This window comes from Gopherus flavomarginatus, chromosome 1 (assembly GCF_025201925.1).
Source record: "Gopherus flavomarginatus isolate rGopFla2 chromosome 1, rGopFla2.mat.asm, whole genome shotgun sequence".
In the NCBI taxonomy this organism is placed as follows: domain Eukaryota; kingdom Metazoa; phylum Chordata; order Testudines; family Testudinidae; genus Gopherus; species Gopherus flavomarginatus.
The window spans coordinates 256,644,715-256,667,685 of NC_066617.1; the positions used below are offsets into that span (position 1 = coordinate 256,644,715).

The 22,971-nt window shown below is 41.1% G+C and overlaps 1 protein-coding gene across 10 annotated transcripts in view; it reads left to right on the forward strand.

Moving 5' to 3' along the window:
* The window catches only part of CCDC138 (coiled-coil domain containing 138), a 68,461-nt gene that overhangs the window by 24,818 nt on the left and 20,672 nt on the right, over positions 1-22,971 (forward strand). For 5 of the 10 annotated variants that reach the window (XM_050921922.1, XM_050921958.1, XM_050921932.1 and 2 more), the window contains 4 exons: positions 5,529-5,645; positions 7,669-7,861; positions 9,915-9,998; positions 20,595-20,771. In XM_050921922.1, the coding sequence (XP_050777879.1) occupies positions 5,529-5,645; positions 7,669-7,861; positions 9,915-9,998; positions 20,595-20,771 (571 nt within the window). Of the gene's footprint in view, positions 1-5,528; positions 5,646-7,668; positions 7,862-9,914; positions 9,999-20,594; positions 20,772-21,109; positions 21,771-22,971 lie in introns of those variants that run through there. The other 5 variants (XM_050921942.1, XM_050921952.1, XM_050921975.1 and 2 more) reach the window with 4 other exon arrangements.

Sequence of the window (22,971 nt, forward strand, 5' to 3'; positions counted from 1 at the left end):
CGTTCTCAGCTTAAGACGGAGCAAAGGGGTAGTGTTAGCACTTCTCCCTAAAACCATTAAGAAATAGCTTTTAGATAAGCACTAAGATAAGTTGTTACAGATTGTTTGTGTTAGTGTAAAAAAAAAATAAAAAAATTCATGTTAGTTTGTTAGACAGTCCCCTCCCTCCCCCTTAAGGGATAGGTACTAGTTAAAATACCGGGGTCTCCAGGCTTCAAATCAATGATGCTATGCCTGTTTCAGATAAACTTTCTTTATGCATATGTTGCCTGGGTGAGGGGCATATTCCCCAGAAATACTCCCACTGCAGCAACCTGAAAGCCAGAGCCTGATGGGACAGGAATCTTCGGCTTAAAATGATCTTGATGGAGAAGGCTCTCCAGCCTGAGGAAAACAAGCAAACAATCTCTCCGGGCACTCCTCAAGATGGAAAAGGAGACCTACCGTCTGAAAAACCAAAAAGAGTGCTCAAACATCTTCGCAGAGAGATCTGCAAAAACAGAGGTGGTCCCTTCGAGGTCGCTACCCCCGATGCCATCTTACTCTCCGGTGAGCACCTATAAAGCCCCAGGCACCACCAAGGTCAGAAAGAAAGAAACAGAGTCGAGGCACCGACACAAACATGCCTCCTCCATGGCACCGAGCTCACCGGTACAGGACTTGGCACCGAGTGTCTCAGGCACCATGTATCCACCGACACTGTCAGCACCAGTAGACACCACCAAGTCAGCACTAGCCAAACAACACCCCGGTGGGCACTGACTCCATCAACGAAAGGGAAAGCACCCTTGGCGCTGAATACTCAGAAATCAGCACCAACACAGTCTCTGCTGCACTAGAGAGACTTAGAAATTTCATCAGCACCACATTCACCAATACTCGGTGCCAAGGGCTCCCCCATGGGCTCCAGAGGAGATCAAATCCCACAAGATATGGCATGGTTCTCCAGTGATGATGAGGCAGAGATGCAGGGACAATACCCCCTATCTTCACATCACTCCTCATGTAAGGCCCAACGACCAAAATGGAGCCACATGGGTCCAACACACTGAATGAACCAACCATGGTGCGGACCCCCAAGTATGTACCCTCCTATGGCTTTCCCAATGCAATGGGTGCATTGGGAACCCTGGAGCGCATAGAGGGGTCAGCATTCTAGACTGCCCATAGCACATAGATGTGAACTGCGCTCTAACCCAGCGTCTCCCACACCACAACCCTCAGAGACACAGGAACGGGGAGAGGATACAGAGTCGGGCATAGACCATGACGCATCTCCTGTGCATAATTCATCTTCCTCTCCAGATGAGGCAGTTATACCCCCCCTCCCCCAAACACACACACACCAACCTTGGCGGATTACTTTAAACAATTTCAAGAGCTGTTCAAGAGAGTCGCGCAAAGCCAAGACATCCCACTAGAGGAGGTAAAGACAAACCAGCACAAGCTGGGGGATGGAGACTCATCCTGGATCTGCGGAAGCCCAACAAGTTCGTCAGATCCCAAAAGCTGGTCACATTGGATATGATACTCCCAGCACTGCAAAAGGGGGACTAGTTTTCAGTCCTCAATCTGCAATATGCTTATTTGCGTATCACAATTCATCCTGCTCATAGGAAATTTCTACGATTCACGGTAGGACAAGAACACTTCCAATACAGAGTACTTCCATTCAGCCTGTCTGCAACACCAAGACTCTTCTCCAAAATGCTGGCGGTGGTAGCAGCACATCTACGCAAACAGAGAATGATGATTTCCTCCAGCCTGGATGATTGCCTTATGAAAGGCCCAACTCTACGAGACACAATGGACGCAGTGCAGTCCACTATCACACTATTCCGGGAGCTGTATCTGCAAATAAACGAATAGAAATCAACCACAAACCCGGTCCAACAACTAGACTTTATTGGGGCACATCTCAGCGCCATAGAAGCCAAGGCATCATTACTCCTTACCAAATTCACAAACCTCACGAACCTTGTCTCAGAGGTACAAGTCAGTCCTCAAGTTCAGGCTCGCACTGTCCAACAATTACTAGGACCCATGGCGGCCACGACGTTCGTGGAATAACATGCAAGACTACATATCCGATGCCTACAAGGTTGGCTAAGCAACGTATACATACCAACATACACAAGCGGCTCACAGTTCTATCAAATGTCCTGAACTCATTACAATGGTGGACAAGGCCATAAAATGTCTGTATGGGTATCCCTTTCCAATAGGAGGCCCCAGCAACAGTGATCACCACAGATGCCTCGCTGGTAGGTTGGGTGCTCACATATGTCAACACACAATATAGGGTAAATGGTCTGCAGGAGAGACTTAACTGCACGTCAATTTCCTAGAGCTACGAGCAATCCGCAGTGCCTGCAGACATTTCCTTCCTCATATATGGAACAAATCCATTCGAATTATGACCGACAGTATTACCTACATGTGCTGCATCAACAGGCAAGGAGGAGCTCGCTCGATTCTCTTTGCACAGAAGCCATGAGACTTTGGAATTGGTGCATACAACACAACATAAACATCACAACATGTTACCTGCCAGGCTGTCAGAACACGACAGCAGATACGCCCAGCAGGTACTTCTCCCAGGATTACGAATGGGAGATGAATGGAGAGGTCCTGAGTTCAGTTTTCAAAGGGTGGGGCATTCCCACTATCGGTCTGTTAGCATCTCTGATGAATTGCAAATGTGTGATGTTCTGCCACACCCTAAATTCTTACTGAAAGTAACCATCATTTCACATGAACCAATCTATTCACCTACCGACATTCTACCCTAAGTCTCTTGGTACTCCAACAGAAGCCACCTACGCATTCTAGACTTTAGAAGGGCACTAGTGTTCTACCTTGAAAGAACCAAACCTTTCAGGAAATCCCCTAGATTTTTAATTTCTACTACCAAACTCTCAAAAGGAGATGTTTTATCCCAGAGATTATCCAAATGGATTTCCACATGCATTCAGATGTGCTGCCGTATCCGGAATCTAGAATCACCGGAGCACGTTAGAGCACATTCTGCTAGGTCCATTTCAACCTCAGTAGCGTTCCTCAATAACGTTCCAATACAAGAGATCTGTAAGGTGACCACCTGGGCATCAGTCCACACATTCGCAAAGCAGTATGCAGTCACACAGGACTCCAGGACTGACACCGTATTGGGCCTCACAGCACTTACCTCAGTGACTTGAACGAACCTAAAGTCCCCTCACCCCTCAGAGGGGCACTGCTCTACAGTCACCTGAAGTGGAGCACTTACAGGGACACTACTCAAAGGAGGAGGAAAGGTTACTCCCTTTGTACAGTAATCAGAGTTCTTTGAGATGTGTGTGCCTGTGGGTGCTCCACTACCTGCCGTCCTCCTCTCTACTTCAGAGTTTGCAGTGACGACTCTGCGGTAGAGAAAGAACTGGAGGGCTTGGGTTATGCGTGTGCTGCACACGGCACCAGTGGCACTATGAGACACCTAAACTGCACACGCACAACCCATTTGTGTCAAGTATCAGAGGGTAGCCGTGTTAGTCTGGATCTGTAAAAGCAGCAAAGAATCCTGTGGCACCTTATAGACTAACAGACGTTTTGGAGCATGAGCTTTCGTGGGTGAATACCCCACATGCATCTGAGGAAGTGGGTATTCACCCACGAAAGCTCATGCTCCAAAACGTCTGTTAGTCTATAAGGTGCCACAGGATTCTTTGCTGCTTTTACAACCCATTTGGACACTGCTACCATAAATCTCTGCTTGATGGCACCAGGACACACCACCACCTAAAGTGGAGCACCCATAGGGACACGCATCTTGAAGAACTCCAGTTACTGCACAACCTTTCCTTTTCTTACATCTGATGTTAGTGATGTTTCTTAAAGGACTTACTTGTGCATACTGTCCTATCAGAATCCCATCTAACGAGATCTCCCTTTGTGCCTAGGACATCTTGCTCATTATTCTACCTTTCTATGAAAACTATATTTGTGGTGGCAGTTACATCTGCCAGGAGAGTTTCTAAGATAATAGGTATTAATATCCATTCACTATTTTTCACAAGGATAAAACTGCTTTAGAAGCACATCCAAAATTCATCTGAAAGTGATTACAGACATTCAGCTGAACCAAACTATTCATTTACCAGTATTTTTTCCAAAGCCTCAAGCTGAGAGAGGGGAGAGACTGCACTGCCTTGATGTGCATAGGGCCATACATTGCTACATCCATAGAACCAAGTCATTTAGAATCTTACCTAGACTCTTTGTGGCCTATGCAGAAAGACTAAAAGGTCAAGCAATCTTGGCTCAGTGAGTGTCATATTGGATATCTTCATGCATAAGATCCTGTTACGAATTCGCAAATGTAATTGCTGAGTCTACAAGGGACTTCAACAACTTTTCTAAACAACATATTGACTGTGGGCATCTGTAAGGTGGCTACATCTATACATACTTTCACCAGACACTATGTCATCACTTCTCCAGACTATGCCATCACTCATGTATCATGAGTTGATGTGGACTTTAACAAATCTGTACGTCATTCCCTGTTTGCTTAGTTCTGAAGTCTCACTGCCTTCAGGGCAACTGCTTGTAAATCACCTACAGTGGAATGTACCCCCCTACCTGATATAACACTACATGATATAACACGAATTTGGATATAACACGGTAAAGCAGTACTCCGGGGGAGGGGCAGGGTTATGTGTTCTGGCTGATCAGAGCAAGTTCCGTATAACGCGGTTTCACCTATAACGCGCTAAGATTTTTTGGCTCCCAAGGACAGCGTTATATTGGGGTAGAGGTGTACATGTGAACTATCACTTGAAGAAGAAAAAACGGTTACCAGTACTTTGTCTACTGTAACTGTTCTTTGAGATGTGTTGTGCACATATGCATTCCATGAGCCTTCCTTCTTTATTGTAATTTGGAAGTGTCATTGTTTTTCTGCTGCAAAGGAACTGAGAGGAAATCAGGGTGACTCCGCCTTTTATACACTCAACGGCATGCACAAAGACGTCCAAGTACTGCTGGCAAAAGTCTTTGATTCAAGTGCATTGGGTGCACATGCACACATACAGTGGAATGTATATGTGCACAACATATCTTGACGAACATCATTTACCATAGTGGTCAGTAGCCATTTCTTTCCTTTGGAGACAGAGTTAAGGTGTCAGTGCATTTTACAAAGAGAAATCAAACAAACTACACAGAGAATTCATAGGGCATAAATCCTAACCCTGTGTGAAATTTCACATAGATTGGGCTCATACTTTTTGAGAAAAACAGGAATTTATGCAACATTTTGAGTCCATTTTAGAAGTCAGCCTTTTTAAAAAATAATAATCTGAGTTACATGCTATTAAACTATAATTATGTAATTTTTATGTACATGCTGTGCGTATGCTAAACATATTCAATGCACTAGATCTGCCAGATAAGTATTTGCATGTGCAATTCATTACCATCCAGGAATTTAAGTTGTTTACTCAGTGACAGATGCTGTATAAAACTACCACTGTACATTTTTCCAGCTTTTACCTATCGTTGCTGAACAACTCCAGTGGATGCCATTTGTGAACCCTAAACTACATATGCCTGTAATTAAATTTATTTACTGGGCTATAAGGCAGCTAAACTGTGGGACACAGGTAAAACATGTATTCTACTTACAGAATAATTCTTTAATATTGCATGTTCAGAATGCTCATTCTCAGAAGATGCTCAGATACTATTATATAAGATAGATGCTTTTCAATATACTGAGTATAGTTTTAAAAAAACCATCAGCCTTCACAACATTCAAATTCAAATAATTTGCTGCAGATATGAGGCAAAGGGAAAAAAGTTAAGATAGTAATTTAAAACTGTTTTGTTATGTCACAATTATTTTTATCAACCCTGTATTTAGTTTTATATTATAGATCTGATCCATGCTTTATCTGTCTAGGGACTTATGTAGCCCCTATTGTAATGTCTGAGAACCTCACAAATCTTGAATTTATCTTCACAACATTCTTCTCAGCTAGAGAAGGAAATTCCCATTTTATGGATGTTAAACAAAAGATGCTCCCTAAGTGAAACCTTGTATTGTTTAATCTTGAAGTAAATGTTTTCATCCAGTATGTAATGGAAGTTCTTACAGAACCGTACTGTAGCAGCATAAATGGTGTCATATCTTAAGGTCCAATCCTGCAAAAATTTATGCACATGCCTAACTTGTATACTCTGAGTAGTCCCTTTGAATACAAAGCTAGGCACGTGTCTAAATCTTTGCAGGACTGGGGACTTAGATTCTAATAAATGATGCTGAAGTTACAAAGCAGATTGTTTTTACATGAGCATCTGTATTTTTTTTAATTTGGATCACATTAAAGATGCATTATATTAACAGTGTGAAGAATATATTCTGCCCTCCCCCCCCGTTTTGCCTTTCCAATTCAGTGACATGATCTCCAATAATATACTTTTTCCTTTGCTGGTGAAGACTTCTATAATATTTCAGTGTATTATGCATAAATTCTCCTTAATTAATTTTACATAATTGTAATTACTTAATATATTGATTTTCTTTAATATAGAAACACAGTGGGTCTGACCGAAGGAAAAAAAAAAAAAAAAGAATATAAGCTGTTGTAAAGGCCTCTGGGGTTTTAAGACTGTCCCCTAGCAAAAGAGTAACAAAGCATTATATACATGAGTGATCATTTCTTTAAACTTTGGAGGCATTTTATTGCAACACTATACCATAGCTAAATGGTTTAGGGTTTCCAAAATCCATCCCGCTTTTGGTTGAGATTTTCAAAGGCTCTTAAAAGAATTGGGTGTTTACTGCTATTGAGTTTCAATGGGACTTGAGCGTCTAATTGCCTTAGGCAACTTTGAAAATCCCCTCCTTTAAGCTTAGCTTTAATTTTGAACATTTTCCATATGGGAATATATTTGATAGCTGTGGATGAAAAGAGAATTTGCTTGTCACTTTTAAATGTTATTGTGCTGAAACATTGGGTATAGAATGTCATCCTACAGCCAATACTTTTCTTAAAATTTGTTTTCATTTATAATTTTACTTTTCACCAATACATGATCTTAAACTACATCACTCCTTTTGCATTCATTACCTAATTTACTTCAATCTCACATGGACTGGTTCGTTACAGAAAATTGACATGTGAATGTCTGAGTCTTGAAATTGAGGTCATTTACAATGTTCGTAAAGAAATTAATCTCATATTCAATGCTTCCTTCTCTACTAATTGTATGTTGTCACTCAATGTGGGAGAGTAAGTGCAAGTTGGTAGTTTAGTAATTTAATTTTTTTAAAATTTAAATTGTGTCCTTAAATTGTCTTTATGGGTACATTGCAAATATTGTATTCTGCTAGATTTAACAGAACAGTAACTGCTTTTAGATTGCCATCCCATAGTATCTAGGCAAAACAGGATAATTTAAAGGCAGATTCTGTTACAGTCTGGGTTTACTAGATTTATTTGTGTCTCAATGTTATTTTAATACTGGCTAAGTTTAATTGTAATATTTTTAATTTACTTCCACCTGTATATGTAACATCCCTCAGAACGTACAGTTCTAGAAATATCGTACTTAAAGCAAAGTCTATTTTAAAGTTGTGTGATTACATTTACTATTATAAAATGGATACAATGTTTACAACAGCATTCAACTATGACATCAACAATGAGGAGGCTTGGTGAAGACATATTCAAAGGCATAGGAACTAAGGGAAACCAACATGGTTCTTCTGAGCAACCTGCTGAAAGTAAACCAAAGATAGCAGCTTTCTTTAAGAGTTCCATTTTACCTTTGAGATTTGTATCAACTTTAATTGTACTCAAAACAGTAACACAAGGTAAGTTCTTAAATGTTTTTATTGCATTTAGTAAATAGCCTTTGTTTGGGCAAAAACCAAATACACAAAGTCCATCAAGTGGATTGTATTATATCTGTGTCTGAAGTACCTTATAATTGTAAAGTGAGGAATATGTTCTTGAAGTTTTACTTTATTAACGAACAAAGTATGCTGCAGCAAACAGAAGGCTTTCTAAAGTTATAGCCTGAATTATATTAAGATGTTCATATGTAGCGTACGATATAAATTGACATTGTCAAGGTGGATCCACAGCAAAAAGGGAAGTGGAAAATAGACATGTTGGTGATTGTATATTTCATATTTAGCTGTCCAAAAGGATCAAAATGATACAAGAATAAATGAAGTTTTATTTAAAGTTCAATTTCGTTTTTTGAGTGATGTTATGGCTGCCTAGGTGATTCAGATAGCTGGGGGGGGTGTTTATAGCTGAAATAAATAAGCGGTTATTTTTCACTGCTCTTTAGGGAGACCACATGTTTCATGTTCAGGCTAGTAGTGTTCAAGCATGCTGTGGTAGTCATTTGCATGTTTGAGTGCATGGTGAGCTGCATTGTCCTTGTTGCTGACATATCTATTAAGTAGGCATGATGATTTCGTAGGTGACTTCCCTAACTGGAGGACAAATCATGGTGAGATAGAATTGGGCAGAAGATATGTTCTAAATTGGTGGGTCATTTTCAGCTGTGCTGAAATTGGGGCTGGTACGCACCCATACGCCATGCAGCCCTTATCTTACCTGCCTGCTATTTTGCTCTACCCCTATCCTCTTTCCACTGCCAAAGACCGGTCAGAACCATGCTGCCTGAGGCTGGGGCAGGAAAGAATCAGTTCAAGTGATCATCCACATATTCCACATTAAGTACCCTTGCATCACAATCCCCATCTGAGGGCATAAAGGGAAGAGGGCCCTTCCCAGTTTCTTATCTGCATAGTTGCAGAATGGAACCCTTGGCAATGTCTACTTCTCTTTCACACTATGAGAGTTAGCTTAGCTAGTTTAGATTGTTTTAATATTAATGTTAGAGTAATTGTTTTCTTTTATCTGTTGGTCTATTAAAAAACAAGACTATTATATTTAGCATAGTCAATCAGTAAGTTTTTGATAACCTAGGCGCACATCCACATACAGGAGTACTAGGATCATGGCAGAAGTTAAGTCACTAGGGTTTAAGACCTCTCTTTCATGTGACACTGCGATACCCATCAACGATGGTCACGCTCAATGATCGATATGTCTTGGTGAAGGATACATGCTGGAACATTGTTCCTTGTGTTGCTCTTTCTCCAAGCACAGAGAGAGAAATGGAGGTGAGGCTGAAATTATTCCTGCTGGAGAAGTCGATTCATATCTCCTCAGACTCAAGGAGATCTTCAGAGAATCCTCAGTGTCAGTGCGCCTCTATTTTGATCTCCTTGGTGGTTTCCTTGTAGAGGCCTCCTTCATCTGCTGGTACATTAGCATTGACATCTTTCATGTGCAGTAAGGAGCACCACTGCAAAGATGAGCCTAGGTCAACTTTTCTGGCACTTAGCAAGAGGCGGAAAAGTCACTATGACTTACCATGGGCTCAGTCGGCGAAGGGTCATAAGAGCAAGAAGGCCCATTCCAATACCAATTTCTAAGGCAGCTCACATGATACCATCTAAATCTAAGGGCAGAGCTGCCTATGTTACCGAATATTGTACAGAGCACCTTAATATCTAGTGCCTCTGCTCTAACTACATCCTCAAAGTAGCAGTTTTCCGCTTCTTAGTATTGACTAACTGTATAGTTCCTGATACATTGGTCCCGGCTACTTAGCACCAAAGCAACCTCTCAGTGGGCCCAGTATCCGAGTCAACTCTGCTGGAGATACTTAGGAAGGTCAGTACATAGCTCCTTGAAGTACAGCCACCATGCTTGGCCAGAGAGTTATCTCCTATACCAACGTAATCTATATACAGCTTATTACCTGATATGACTGCCTTTCTCCTAGAAGAGGCAACTGTCATAAACAGATAGCTAAGGGTTAATGTTCTTTTACCTGTAAAGGGTTAACAAAGGGAACCAAACACCTGACCAGAGGACGAATCAGAAAACAAGATTTTTCAAATGTCAAGGGAGGGAAGTTTTTGGGTGAGTGTTCTTTGTCTTGATTCGGTGACCCTCTCGGCTCTGAGAGTGAACTCTCTATCTCCAGGCTTTCTAATCTTCTGTTTCCAAGTTGTAAGTACAAGGATAGTAAGACAATAGGTTTATATTGTTTTTTTTTTGTATTTACATGTGTGTAGTTGCTGGAATGTGTTAAATTGTATTCTTTTTGGATAAGGCTGTTTATTCATTTTTTCTTTTAAGCAATTGACCCTGTATATTGTCACCTTAATACAGAGACCATTTTTATGTCTTTTTCTTTCTTTTTATATAAAGCTTTCTTTTTAAGACCTGTTTGAGTTTTTTCACTGGTTAAGGCTAAGGAACGAAGGGAGGGGGGGAAAATCTCTTTGTGTTAGTTTACTAAGCCTGACTTTGCATACTCTCTGGGTGAGGGGAGAGAGAGATTTGATCTCTCGGTACTTGTGTTTCAAGGACTTGAAGCAGGGAATATCCTAGAGTACCCAGGGCGGGGAAATCTGGGAGGAGGTAAAGAGGGGGAAGGGAAGTGGGTTATTTCCCTATGTGGTGCGACTCAGGGCATCTGAGTCTTGGGGTCCCCCAGGGAAGTTTTTGGGGAGACCAGAGTGAGCCAGACACTGGAATTTTCTGGCTGGTGGCAGTGATATCAGATCCAAGCTGGTAATTAAGTTTGGAGGTTTCATGCTAGCTTCTCATGTTCTGAACTCTAAGGTTCAGATCTGAGTAGGAAAGTTATGAAGTTATGACAGCAACCCCCTTTTTTTTCCCCTCCTCTACTGCTGAGCACAGCAGAGAATCATCATCTGCTTGCCTTTTATCTTCCCCCAGGATAGTTCAGTGAGAATCTGAGACAGATTCCAGGGAAGAATTTCAAAGGAGCTAGAAAGAGGTCAGGATCTCAGAGGGGTCACCCAATTAGGTATCCCCCAGTGTGCCCTCCACTGCATTAATCCTACCCATATTAATTCGATTTCTAACCATCCTGGACCATCCCCTTCAGATGTTCAACACTGTTTCAGGAAACCTGCCTCCTCCATGGGCTAGGTCTCCGTTTGGGAACTCTGTTGCTCCAACCACAGCTGCTGAAAAGACCAGAGGAGGCGAATGTTAAAAAAAAACAACATTCTCTAGAGGAAGAACATCAAGTTTGGACTGAATTTTCCTCCTCTTCCCCCAGTGAGGCGATGATCCAACCTACACTGGCCTCTGCAGATGAATTCAGGGTTCTCCAAGACTTAATAAAATGCACAACGATATTCCCTTTAAGATTATGCTAGAGAAACAACACAAGTTCTTAGACATATATTATGCTTTGCAACACCAGGGAGCTTAACCATGGCAGTAATTGATGCCCTGCTGGAGCTTGTCATTTCCATCTGTCATTTACCTGCTTCTGTCTTAGCCTGGTTCTGAGAAGACTTCAAGTCCCTGCAAAAGGATTGGAATATTTTTTTTACTCACATCCTGCACTGGGCTCTCTACTTGTGCAAGCAGTATACGAGAGAGGACAAAACAGAAAAGTCCTCTGAAATCTGTCCACACTGAAAAGGAACAAAAACATTGAATCTCTTTTGGCTGGAAGGTCTACTCATTCAGAAGTGCAAATGAGGATAGCATATTACTGTGCGCGCTCTCAAGGTAGGATTTCTTAAAATAGGTCAAATCTAGTTTTGTTGATAGCACCAAGCAGAGCTTAAATCTCTTATGTCGGAGAGCCAACTGACAGCTTGGACAGCACTACAGACTGTTGAACATGTCTGACTGGTGCAAACAGCGGCCTCTGCAATACCCATGAGAAGGTTGCCATGGCTCCCCAGTCATTCAGTATTTCTAGAGAGGCAAGGTGACAATTTAGGACCTCCCATTTTGAGGGAATTGACTTCTTTAGTAGGGGAGCTGATAAAGCCATCCATACTTTAAAAGATTCCAGAACTATTCTATGCTGCTTGGGATTTTGTATCCCAACTCAGAAAGGGAAGCAACCATGACACCAAACATGTTTCAGGCTGCACTACTTGACACAAGACTATAGTCATCCAGCAAGGTCTTCAGAGCCAATGAAGACGAGGCAGAGACTTCACCGGAGGTGACCCTCTCTTTTATCTTTGGCTCCCCATAGTAAGGTGTTTCAAATGGGCAGCAGGTTTGACACTAATGTCAGTAGTCTGCTTGGACATCTACAGGATCTTTTCTGCTCTATTCTCTCTCTCCCCTCCTCTCCCCCCAACACCTTTGGCATTACCTCAATCTGGTGGGTTCTTGAGATTGTGACCAATGGGTATCCCATTCACTTTCAGTCCCTATCAGGCTCTAGTTCTAGGCAATCAGGCTGGTGTTTAAGAGAGATGGTCGAAGTTGGATGCTGGGCCAAGGGCAATGGTAAAACTGGGGTCTAGGGACAGGCTATGGGTCAGAGCTGAGGTCAGAGTCCATAGACAAGCCAAATAAGTATTATAGTTGGAGTCAAGATGCAGGCCAAGGGTTGAAGCCTGGTTGTGAGTCCAGGGCTCAGGAGGTGGATGCAGGACTGGAGCAGGTCAGTAACAGCTGGAGTAAGGCCAGAGTAGGGCATGGACAAGGATTGGGCAGGCTGGGACAGGAACAGGAACTGGATCAAGGGCAGGCTGGAAGCCTAGGGAGTCTGCTGCGCTGTGAGGCAGGAGGAGGTTTCCAGGCTGGGTCTATGCAACAGTGCTACTAACTTGCAGCTCTGGTGGGGTCAATGAAATACCTGTACCTAGGAATCATCTGACCCAAGCGCTGCTCAGGGATAGGTTGCTGCAGCGTCCTGAGGGCTGAGTCACTGGAGGCTCTGTTGGAGGGATGAGTCATTGCAGGTGAGTTGCTGCAGCATGCTTCATCTAGCGGCACATTTGCCGCACAATTCCTTTCAATCCCCTCTCCCATTTCCCATCCCTTTTCAGAGACCCTCCTCATGAGAGACAACTGAAGCAGGAGGTGGAGTCCCTCTGTTGTTCCTGCTTGTGTCCTTGGAGTTAAGGCACCAGGGCTTTTGCTCCCACTCCTTAATTCCAAAGAAGAAAGGGGGCTGGAGACCCTTCCTTGATGTTTGATGTCTCAACACTTTCATCCATTGTTTTAAGTTCAAAATGTTAACCCTAGGTTCTTTAATTAGATCCTATGGACTGGTTCATGGCTCTTGACCCACAAGATGTCTATTTTCACATCTCCACTGGAAATACCTGAGATATTTGGTAGGAACATCACACTGGTGGTGCAGAGTCCCAGCCCTTTGGCTTTTGTACAGCTACAAGGGTTTTCACCCAAGTATCTGTTGGTAGTGAAAACTCACCAAACAAAAGGAATCTAGATACATTGTTACTTTTGATGTCTGGCTAATGTGAGGAAGATCCCCACAACAGGCGACCAATCCAGTACAGACAATCCTGAAACTCTTCATCTTGCTAGGTCTTAGGGTCAACAGAGACAAAATCCATACTGATTTTGAAGCAGAAAATAGAGTTATTAGAAGTAGTGTTCAGACCCCAAAACAGCTTGAGCTTTCCACAGTGAAGGTTTCAGGCAATACTGGACCTCATCAGTCAACTTCAGCCCCACCCGAGAATGCATCTCAGACTTTTAGGATACATTGTCATGTATGTTTATGTCACACAGCATGACAAACTTCACCTTTGATCCATGCAAAGATGATGGAGATCAGTGTATCAACCCAGCAGACAGTGCATATATTTGGCCTAGTGGATGAGGGAAGCAGTGGACCTGATTTTAGTAAGGCTTTTGACACAGTTCCACATGACATTCTTATAAGCAAACTAGAGAAATGTGGTCTAGCTGTAATTATTGTAAGGTTGGTGCACAAATGATTGAAAAACTATTTAGAGTAGCTATCAATGGTTTGCTATCAAACCGGGAGGACATATCAGTGGAGTTCTGCAGGGATCTGACCCTGGTCAGAATTTACATTGACTGGGATAATGAAGTGGAGCTTATAAAATATGTGGATAACACTATGCTGGAAGAAGATTAGAAATTAAAATTACCTTGATAAATAGTAGTTTTGGTCTGAAGTCAACAGTAAAGCCAAATACATTTAGGAAGGAAAAATCAAATGCACAAATACAAAATGGGCACGTTTAGTCTTGAGAAAAGAAGACTGAGTGGGGACCTGATAAGTCTGCAGATATGTTAAGGACTGTTTCAAAGAAGACAGTAATCAGTTGCTCTCCATGTCCACTGAAAGTAGGGCAAGAAATAATGGACTTAATCTGCAGCAAGGGAGATTTAGGTTGGATACTAGTAAAAGCTTTCTAACTATAGAGATAGTTAAGCACTGGATGAAGTTACCAAGGAAATTTGTAGAATCTTCATCACTGGAGGTGATTATGATCAGGTTAGATAAACACCTGTCAAGGATGGTCTTGACTTACTTGGTCCTGACTCAACACAGGTGGTTAGACTAGATGACTTCTCCAGCACTATGCTTCTATGATTCCATGATGATAGCTTTCCTGCAAAAAGTCCTCTCCTTATTAAACTCATGTAGAGACCATTTCATTTGTGCAGCAGAGTTAGAGTTCCCTTTTCCATACCCCTGCCTGTAAAGATTGTGATAACAGATGCCCCTACTCGAGTAGGGATCTCATCTGGATCATTTGACTATTCAGGTGTGATGGTATACACACACACATGTATATTTTAGAGCTCAGAGACATCCACCTGGCATGCAAGGCTTTCTGTCTACTCTTAGGGAACAATAATTCAGGTGCTGTCAGACCACACCACAGCAGTGCACTGTATCAATAGGCAAAGAAGGAACCAAGGTCATCACTATCTCTGTCAGAAGGCCATCTATAGGAGTGGTGCATTCTACATTGTCACACCAGTAGTCCTACATCCTCCTGGTCTTCAGAACATACTGGGATATAATTTCAGAAAAGACTTTTGAAAACCACAAGTGGTCTCTCAAAGACACAGTCATACACAACATTTTCTTCAAATGGGGGTTCCCAAATTTAGACCTGCTCACAGCAAACTACAATGAGTATCAGACATTCTGCTCCAGGAGGAGCACAAGCTCAGCTCACTAATAGACATCTTCCTCATCCTTTGGACAATGTGTTTGATGTTCATGTTTCCATTGATCCTCATGATTCCTAGCATCGCGAGGAAACTGAAGCACGATACAGATCAAATGAGCATGGTAGCCCCTGCATGGGCATAGCAATTCTGGTTTTCAGAACTTCTAAACCTACCAACATAGCCATCTTACCCATTCTGCCTGACACAGTCTCTCAGAACAGTGGTCAGCTTCTCTATCTGGTCCAAAATCTTTACACTTGACAGCCTGAGTGTGGGCTGGATGACATCCACAGAGGTTCAGAACATTCTACTCTAGTTAAGGAAACCTTCAACTAGACTGACTTATAGAGCTAAATGGAAGAGCTTTTCTATTTCGGCATCTCAGCACCCAATTTCTCCCTGATAGTACCAATTTAATCAATACTGGACTTTTTGTTAGCCCTAAAGCAATCTGGGTTTTCCATCAACATAAGAGTCCATCTAGCAGCAATATGTGAATTAAACTCTTATTCCCACCAAACAGTAATACATTTCCTGAAGGGTCTCATTTTTTTCCCCCAGTTCAGAAGTCCACCTCCCTCTTGGAACCTAAGTATAGTATAAGCAGTGTTGACAGGTTCCGCTCTGGAGACCTTAGCATCTTGTTTCCTTTGCCACCTGTCTATGAAAATTCCTTTCCTGGTGGCCATTTTGTCAGCTAAGAGGGTAAAAGAGATTCATGGCTCTCGTGTCTGATACCCTCTAGCATTTCAGAAGTACAGGGTTACCCTTAGACTTTCCCCTAAATTCCTGCCTAAGATGATATCAGAATTCAATTTATTTAGATAGAACAAAATCGTTCAGGAGCACACCTACTCTATTCATGACTTTTGTTTATGTGGTCAGGAACCAACCTGTATCCACTCAGAGGCTATCCGGGTGGGTTTCTGACCGCACAAGAACTTATGAGTTAGCTAGAAGAGATCTTCCTAGCCACAAGAGAGCTTATTCTACTAGAGCTCTGGCAGCTTAGAGCACAGCTCCAATGAACACTCGTAGCCAACAAAAATCCAGTATCGTGTGCATGGGTTGCATGAGCACTAGGAGTGGAATCTCTGTGGACCACACATCTTGAAGAACCAATTACTATAGGTTAAGTAACTATACTTTTAAGCAGCTACCTTGTTAGCAGGGGAAGCAGCACGATTGTTGAAAGAGAGCTGGAGGAGGAGCCATTGCCAGAGTCCTTTTCCTCCAAGTGGGAAGGGGGAGGCCAGAGGTGTTGCCAGGCATATGTCATTAGGAGGAAGTATTGAGAGTGGTTGCTGCTTTCCTGTAGCTGCTCTGGAGCACCATAATGCCCTCTGTGACCAGGAAGAAGGAGCCACTGCTCATGGAAGGGAAGATCTTGACCGGGATCAACATAGCCCTTGCAAGAGCAAGGAAAGGATAATCTACCCCTGAGCAGGACACACACCCCATGTTGTGATAACTAGGCCTACAAATTTATCCTGTTCCACCCACCAGTCCTCTGTAGGGTCCTTAAAGAAAGAGACTTACAGAGAAAAATGGACTATCAGAGGGAGCTTCACCATCATGGCTGCCACCTCCACCATTTCCTGGGACCACAGACCTTCTTTGTCCTAATCCTGAGAGATGTCCTGACCAGACTGGGCCAGAGAGTGGGACTCAGATGACATTGGCACCTCTGCTGACTCCAGCTGAATCCCAAACACTGTGGGATGTGAGACTTTGTGACCTCCCCATTCCTCGTGCATCCTTTTCCTTCCCTACCTTATTTCTTATCTTTCCTATCCCTCGGCTTTTTCCTTCTCTTTACTAGGAGTCTCTGGTTTAGCCAGTCAAGACTGTATTCATTACTACAGCTCTGTAAGCCTGTGACCAGAAGGAGGTAGCTAAAAGCACTGCCCTAAACACCCCAATGCTGGTTGGTCTCGGAGTGGCTAATAAGACTGTGCTGTGCATGTGTTTTTGCAGGAGTGAGATTCTAAGTGAGAGTCAATATCAGAGACAGAAGCTGAATTTCAATCTCTGCTGTTCTTTTCTCCCCACTTTTTGCATGTGGCTTCACTCCAGCCCATCTCAACTGACTTACTTTCTTTTCCCCAAAAAAGACGGTTATTACCATCTTTGATACCATCTAAGAGACTGTCAAATGAGGATTTTTCCTCCTAAAAATTATCTTCAGCTAAGGGGAACAAGGGATGTTGTTATAATGAAAACCTTATTTAATATTTTACATTTAAAATGCTTTAATTGTTTTTTCTTCTTTTTCTGTATCTTTAATAAAATGTTAAAAGGATTTTTAATGGTGTGTTTGCCATGATACTAAGCAAGCTGAGATCTCTGTACACCAAACCTTGTTTAACACTGCTTTACGTTGGACAATAACTGGGTTATGTTAACACTTTTGGCCCATATATTCCATCTAAATTAATACACCTTCCTTCCTCCTGCCCTTCCACACAAAGGGATCTGAGCCTCCCAGTATATCCAGTATTGGGGCAAGAGAGAGAGACACCCAGTTCAGTGAATTTGAGGTCCCCATGGGGGCATTCATCCCTAGATGGAGAGTATGCCATGTTTCTGCTATTGACATTCCTTTGCAGGTTTTCACCATGGAGGTAATTTAATTTACTGTTAAATTGCTAATTGGTTAAATTTATCCTTGTTCTGTTCCATCTATGCATTGAGCTGGTGCTCATCATTATCTGAGCATCTGGAGAAAAGGATTAATCGATAGAGCTTGAGAGAGTACTACCACCTATTCTTTGACTCTTGATTTTAAATGAGGATTGTGCTAATAAAACCCATTCTTTGTTTTGTAGAATGTTTCCAAATTTTAGGACATCTGTTATAGAGAATAGAGGGACAGGGGGACTGGTATTTTGGAGAACTGGCAATGCGCTATAGAGATTTTCACGTTTCGGCTGCCAATATAAATCCATCTCCAATGTCAACTTCTGTTCACCATCTACCCTGAGATCTATTGGGTGGCTATTCAGTGGCTTCCGTGAAATGTGTTAGTGATTTCAGGCCAGTTCCCAGTAGGTAGATGTCCACATCACAAGACTACTACTACTATTATCATTGGCAGCCTGACCAGGGAAGCTAAGGATTAAATAACTCTGGAAACTGAACTGTGCTTTCATATTTACAGATGTGATCTCTCCAGACTAGTTAGGAAGCACATTAGTGTGACATTATGTGGAAGTTTACCCTGTCACTGCTTGTTTGTTTTAAAACTGAAATTCCTGATAAAGGTGAATCTTAGGTTTGGTTTTTGAAGTTTTTAAAACAGATACAGGTCCTAATAATTAGAAGAATGTTATTCTACCAATAGACTAATGTGAAATATATTCTTAAAATGAGAATCACGTTGATAAGAGATCCCTCCTGATATTAAAAAATAAACAAACCCCAACATGAAAAGTCGCCATACCAAGACTCATTAATCAAGCTAAACAGCTAAAGCCAGTACTTGCAATGGTAAAACTTTTTAGCTTCTCATTATTTATTTTTACTGTTAGTTTATATGCTATGGTTAAGTATGATCTGCAATAATAAAATCACATTCGTGAAATTACAACGTACGAATTTTGATCACACATTGAAAGTAAAGCACTGATTTTCTTCTATTCATAATGCAAGAGTTTCAGTAAGATTACTTTTTTCTTCTAAAGTGTCGTAAATCCAGGAGGTGGCACTGTAACTAAACTTTTCTTACTACAGAATGGCTCCATTATATTAAATTATTTCCTACTGTAACTGAGTAGTGTGTTTTTATTTCTAAATAGGAATTTGAAATAAGGAGATCTGAAATATAGGACCTGTGGTTATTTAAGATACTGAGATGAGTTTATTATTTAACCCTGAGTCTCAAGTCCCTGTATATTTTAATATACTGTAGAAGTAATCAGCATATAAACTGAAAGATTAAACTTCTCCTCCGAACAAATCATCGTGAAAGTAAATGAAAATGGAGTAGTTGCGATCTTTGTCTTTATCCAGTACTCTTCTCCTTCATCTCTGAGCACATTAGTAGATATCTCCCAAATGTTGAGGAACACTTAGTCTCAAGCTAGGCAGGTTTATTCATTATACCACACTTCAAAGGAAAAAGCCCTTTAATGCAGTGGTCGGCAGCCTTTCAGAAGTGCTGTACCGAGTCTTCATTTATTCACTCTAATTTAAGGTTTTGCGTGCCAGTAATACATTTTAACGTTTTTAGAAGGTCTCTTTCTAAAAGTCTATAATATATAACTAACCTATTGTATGTAAAGTAAATAAGGTTTTTAAAATGTTTAAGAAGCTTCATTTAAAATTAAATTAAAATGCAGAGCCCCCCTGGACCCGGGCCAGGACCCGGGGAGTGTGAGTGCCACTGAAAATCAGCTCGTGTGCCACAGGTTGCCTGCCCCGGTCTAATGTATCTACAGCCGTAATTTAGCAAGATACAAAAGCATGTGACTAACTTCAAGCACATGAGTAGTCTCTTTGAAGTCAATGGACTATTTTGTGCATTAAAGTTACATGTGCATAAGTACTGTCCTAAATAAAGGCCCTGATAGGTATGAGAGAAGTTCAGGTTGTCCATTTAATTACTGCTGGAACTAGAATACAATACAAGAACAAACGTTACAATTGTGTCACTTTCTGACTATTTTTATCTTCAACATTCATGTTATTTTTAGGAAATTGGCGCAGTATGTCTTAAATATTTTATGTATCATACATGTAAAATCTGAAGAAAAGTAAACAGTAGATTTGTACATAAGCAGGCTTTAAAGTTATCCTATCCTTGTCCTTCCCTTTCATAGTTTAATTTGTATAAAAAAATTAAAGTTGAATGTTAAACTAGTTAAAATTTGTATTTATTGGCATTTATGTAGCACTTGCTGAGAAACTTGTAGGAGAAGAGGAAACAAAGCTGGGGAGATAGACTAACTCAGAATTCAAAACCAGTGCAACATGTTTCTATGTTTCAAAGCCATAAAGCAAACCGTGTTACACCTTGAAGTATTCAGTGATGTGAAAAAAAAATATTCTTAGCAATAGGGATTGAGATTTCACTGATTGTGTAGATCTATTTCTTATTAATATTGGGAATAATATGATATTGAAAATAAAATTGAATTTCTGCATTCATCATTCATGCAGTATAGAAATAAGCCTTTCTGTTCATTTTAACCTGATTATAAAGCTTTATTGAGTGCAGGAGAGGGTTCACTTCATCTCTTGAGCAAAATACTTAAATCTGACCTTTATAAGTCATACTTTTAAAAAAATGTGGCCCGCCCCCAGCTTCCCTGTTCCCTACTTTAAACCAGGGCACAGTAAATCGTCTATTTTAATATTTCCTATATTTCTAATTAAGGTCTACCCATTTAAACCTTAATATCTTGATCCATTTAATCTTCAGATTTTGTTACATTTTTTATAGCTATTAATTTCAGAGTAGTTATTTATACTAAGCTTTATAGATTAGTCATTAGAACTCTGATTATAAAATTGTTTGCATTTTAATGTCTCTTTCAGCTGATTATCTGGCTCAGGCATTTGATTCCCTTTGCGTGGACTTGAAGACAGATGAAGGAAAGGCCTTGTTTTTAGAGTACCAATCTGTGCCTGTTATATTAAGTCACTTAAGAATATCCAATAGAGGTCTGCTTTCCAATGCCATTGATGGTTTACTTCAGATGACAATGGAATCTGGTAAATTTGCTTAATTTTAAACAATAAAAATATAGGATTATAAAATGAAAAACAAATGCAATGAAACTTAAATCCCAAGTGAAAAACAATCCGTACTTTCTTTCTGATGTAATATGTAGTAGCAAGTAGTACTTATCTTTTTGTCATATAAATACAGCAGTTGTGAAGCTGTTCCCTAGCTGCATGAATTAGCTGTTTCTCATTCTTTATGTATAAGTAAATTATTTTGGGATTTTTTTTATTTCTTAAATATATGCAGCATATTGTTAGATCTGTTTTCTGATTTATCCCTGTTACATTTTGCAACTCATTTTAAGGTTTTTCCACTGCTCTTGTAGATGATGGGCGCATTTATAGTTTCTCTGAAGTCAGTCTGTGCTAGAACAGACATTGGATGCAAGTCCTTCTGCCATCAGGTGGAGACATGAAAATAGCCAGTCTCTTGTATGAACTTTCTTTATAATTTGAGTGAGTAGCTGATGCTACTCAGTTTTTCCAATTCTTATAAGAAAAAGTGACTTTTCTAGATGGCTAGGTGACGTTTTGGTTTGTTTTTGTTTTACTGTTGCTGGATGACCTAGCCCTTAAAGGGAGGGTGGGGGGGCTCAGCCTTACCTGTGCCACTTTTAAACTGCATCCCCAAGTGATTGGTGTTGAGGATAGCGATCCGGTGATCCCCGATGCTCAGATAAGAGGCACTGCTTCCCTATATGAAAGAGGTTACTCAGAGGATGAGAAACCTGCAGGAAGGCTTCTGCAGGAAAGCAAGGGCTAGAGAGGACCTGGAGAAGAGGCCTTCTGTGCCAGGCATGTGTGGGACCAGGGCAGAACCCTTAAGTGGAAGAGGCTTTAGGAAGCACCAAACAGCAGGACCTGGGTTTTGGAAAAGAACTGTTGAACAAGAGACTAAGGAAATGTATGGTTGGGGAAAGTCTGGTTTTAATATAAGTTGACATTGAACTGTGATATTATTTTAATAAAACAGACTTCAAGAAAGGATGTTACTCAACAAATGAGAGCTTGTGTGCAGTTGTTGGTGGGTTCAGGAAGGGGAAACTGAGGCAGATGCTGTATCAGATGCTGTATCAGGGGATCCCTGATACATAAACCTTTTTGTTTTGTAAAAATTTCTGGGTTTTTGGACCAAGAGGGGAATGCCCCTGTGTTAGAAATATTGAAGGTAGTCAGCTGGGCATTTTTACATACTTATTTTGGTTTCTCCAAGAACTTAAATTTCAAACCAAATTCCCCATTGTGTCTTTGTTTGTGCTGGTGGAAATGGGACTGTTTGCTCTGCCTTAAAAAAGATACTCTTAAAAATATTACTGGTGGAAGGCTGAACAGCATCAAATAGCCTAATGAGATGAATGTCACATGTGTTCGCCTGATTTTAACTCTGCCCCTCTCTCTTCAACCCACCTATCCTTCTTCACACGCCCCTGTGCTTCTAGTGTTGCAGTGTTACTTCTGAAGCTACGGTGTCTGCTGCACCAGTATAGCTTGCAGCTAATGTTGATTCAGCAGACCTCGCCATTACTCGTAAAGAAAGACCACAAGCTCCATTCAGTGGCAAAGGCTTGGTCAGGTTTATTGTCTTCAAAGCATGGTACTAGGGCCCCTCATACCAAGCAGGTTCACTATCATATGTATGTCTGTGACAAGGTATCAGCTTAATCAACATAATATTGTTTGCTCGGCCAATACAAAATTGCCCCTCCTTTGACATTTTCTTTTATACATTGGTACAAACAAGTTACTTATTACACTCCAGACGTTGTTAGCTACTATCCTTGTACCTTGTATCTGATAGTTTGAACAAAACATCCTCATCCATTATTTTGTCATTCCCTCCTTATCTCACAAGGAATCTGTGACTTCCTGTATCATCCTCTTAGCAATGTACTTACTTGATTAGCTGATCCCTAGCCTTGCTGTTCTGACAAGGCCTACTTTGACTCACAGCCTTGGTTCATACTTTTAACCATGCCTAGGGCTCCAGCAAGGTCTACACCCTTTACTAAATTATTTTCCCCAACACTAATAGTTGTGGATACTCGGTGAAGTAGTTATTGGTTGTGTTGAGAGAGGATAGTTTGATAAGGAGTTGTATTCAGAAGAATGGTTAAAGATTGATAGCTGGTAGTGTTTGTGGGGGAAGAGTTAAGGTTCTTCTCTGAGTGATTGCACATTTCAGGTATGT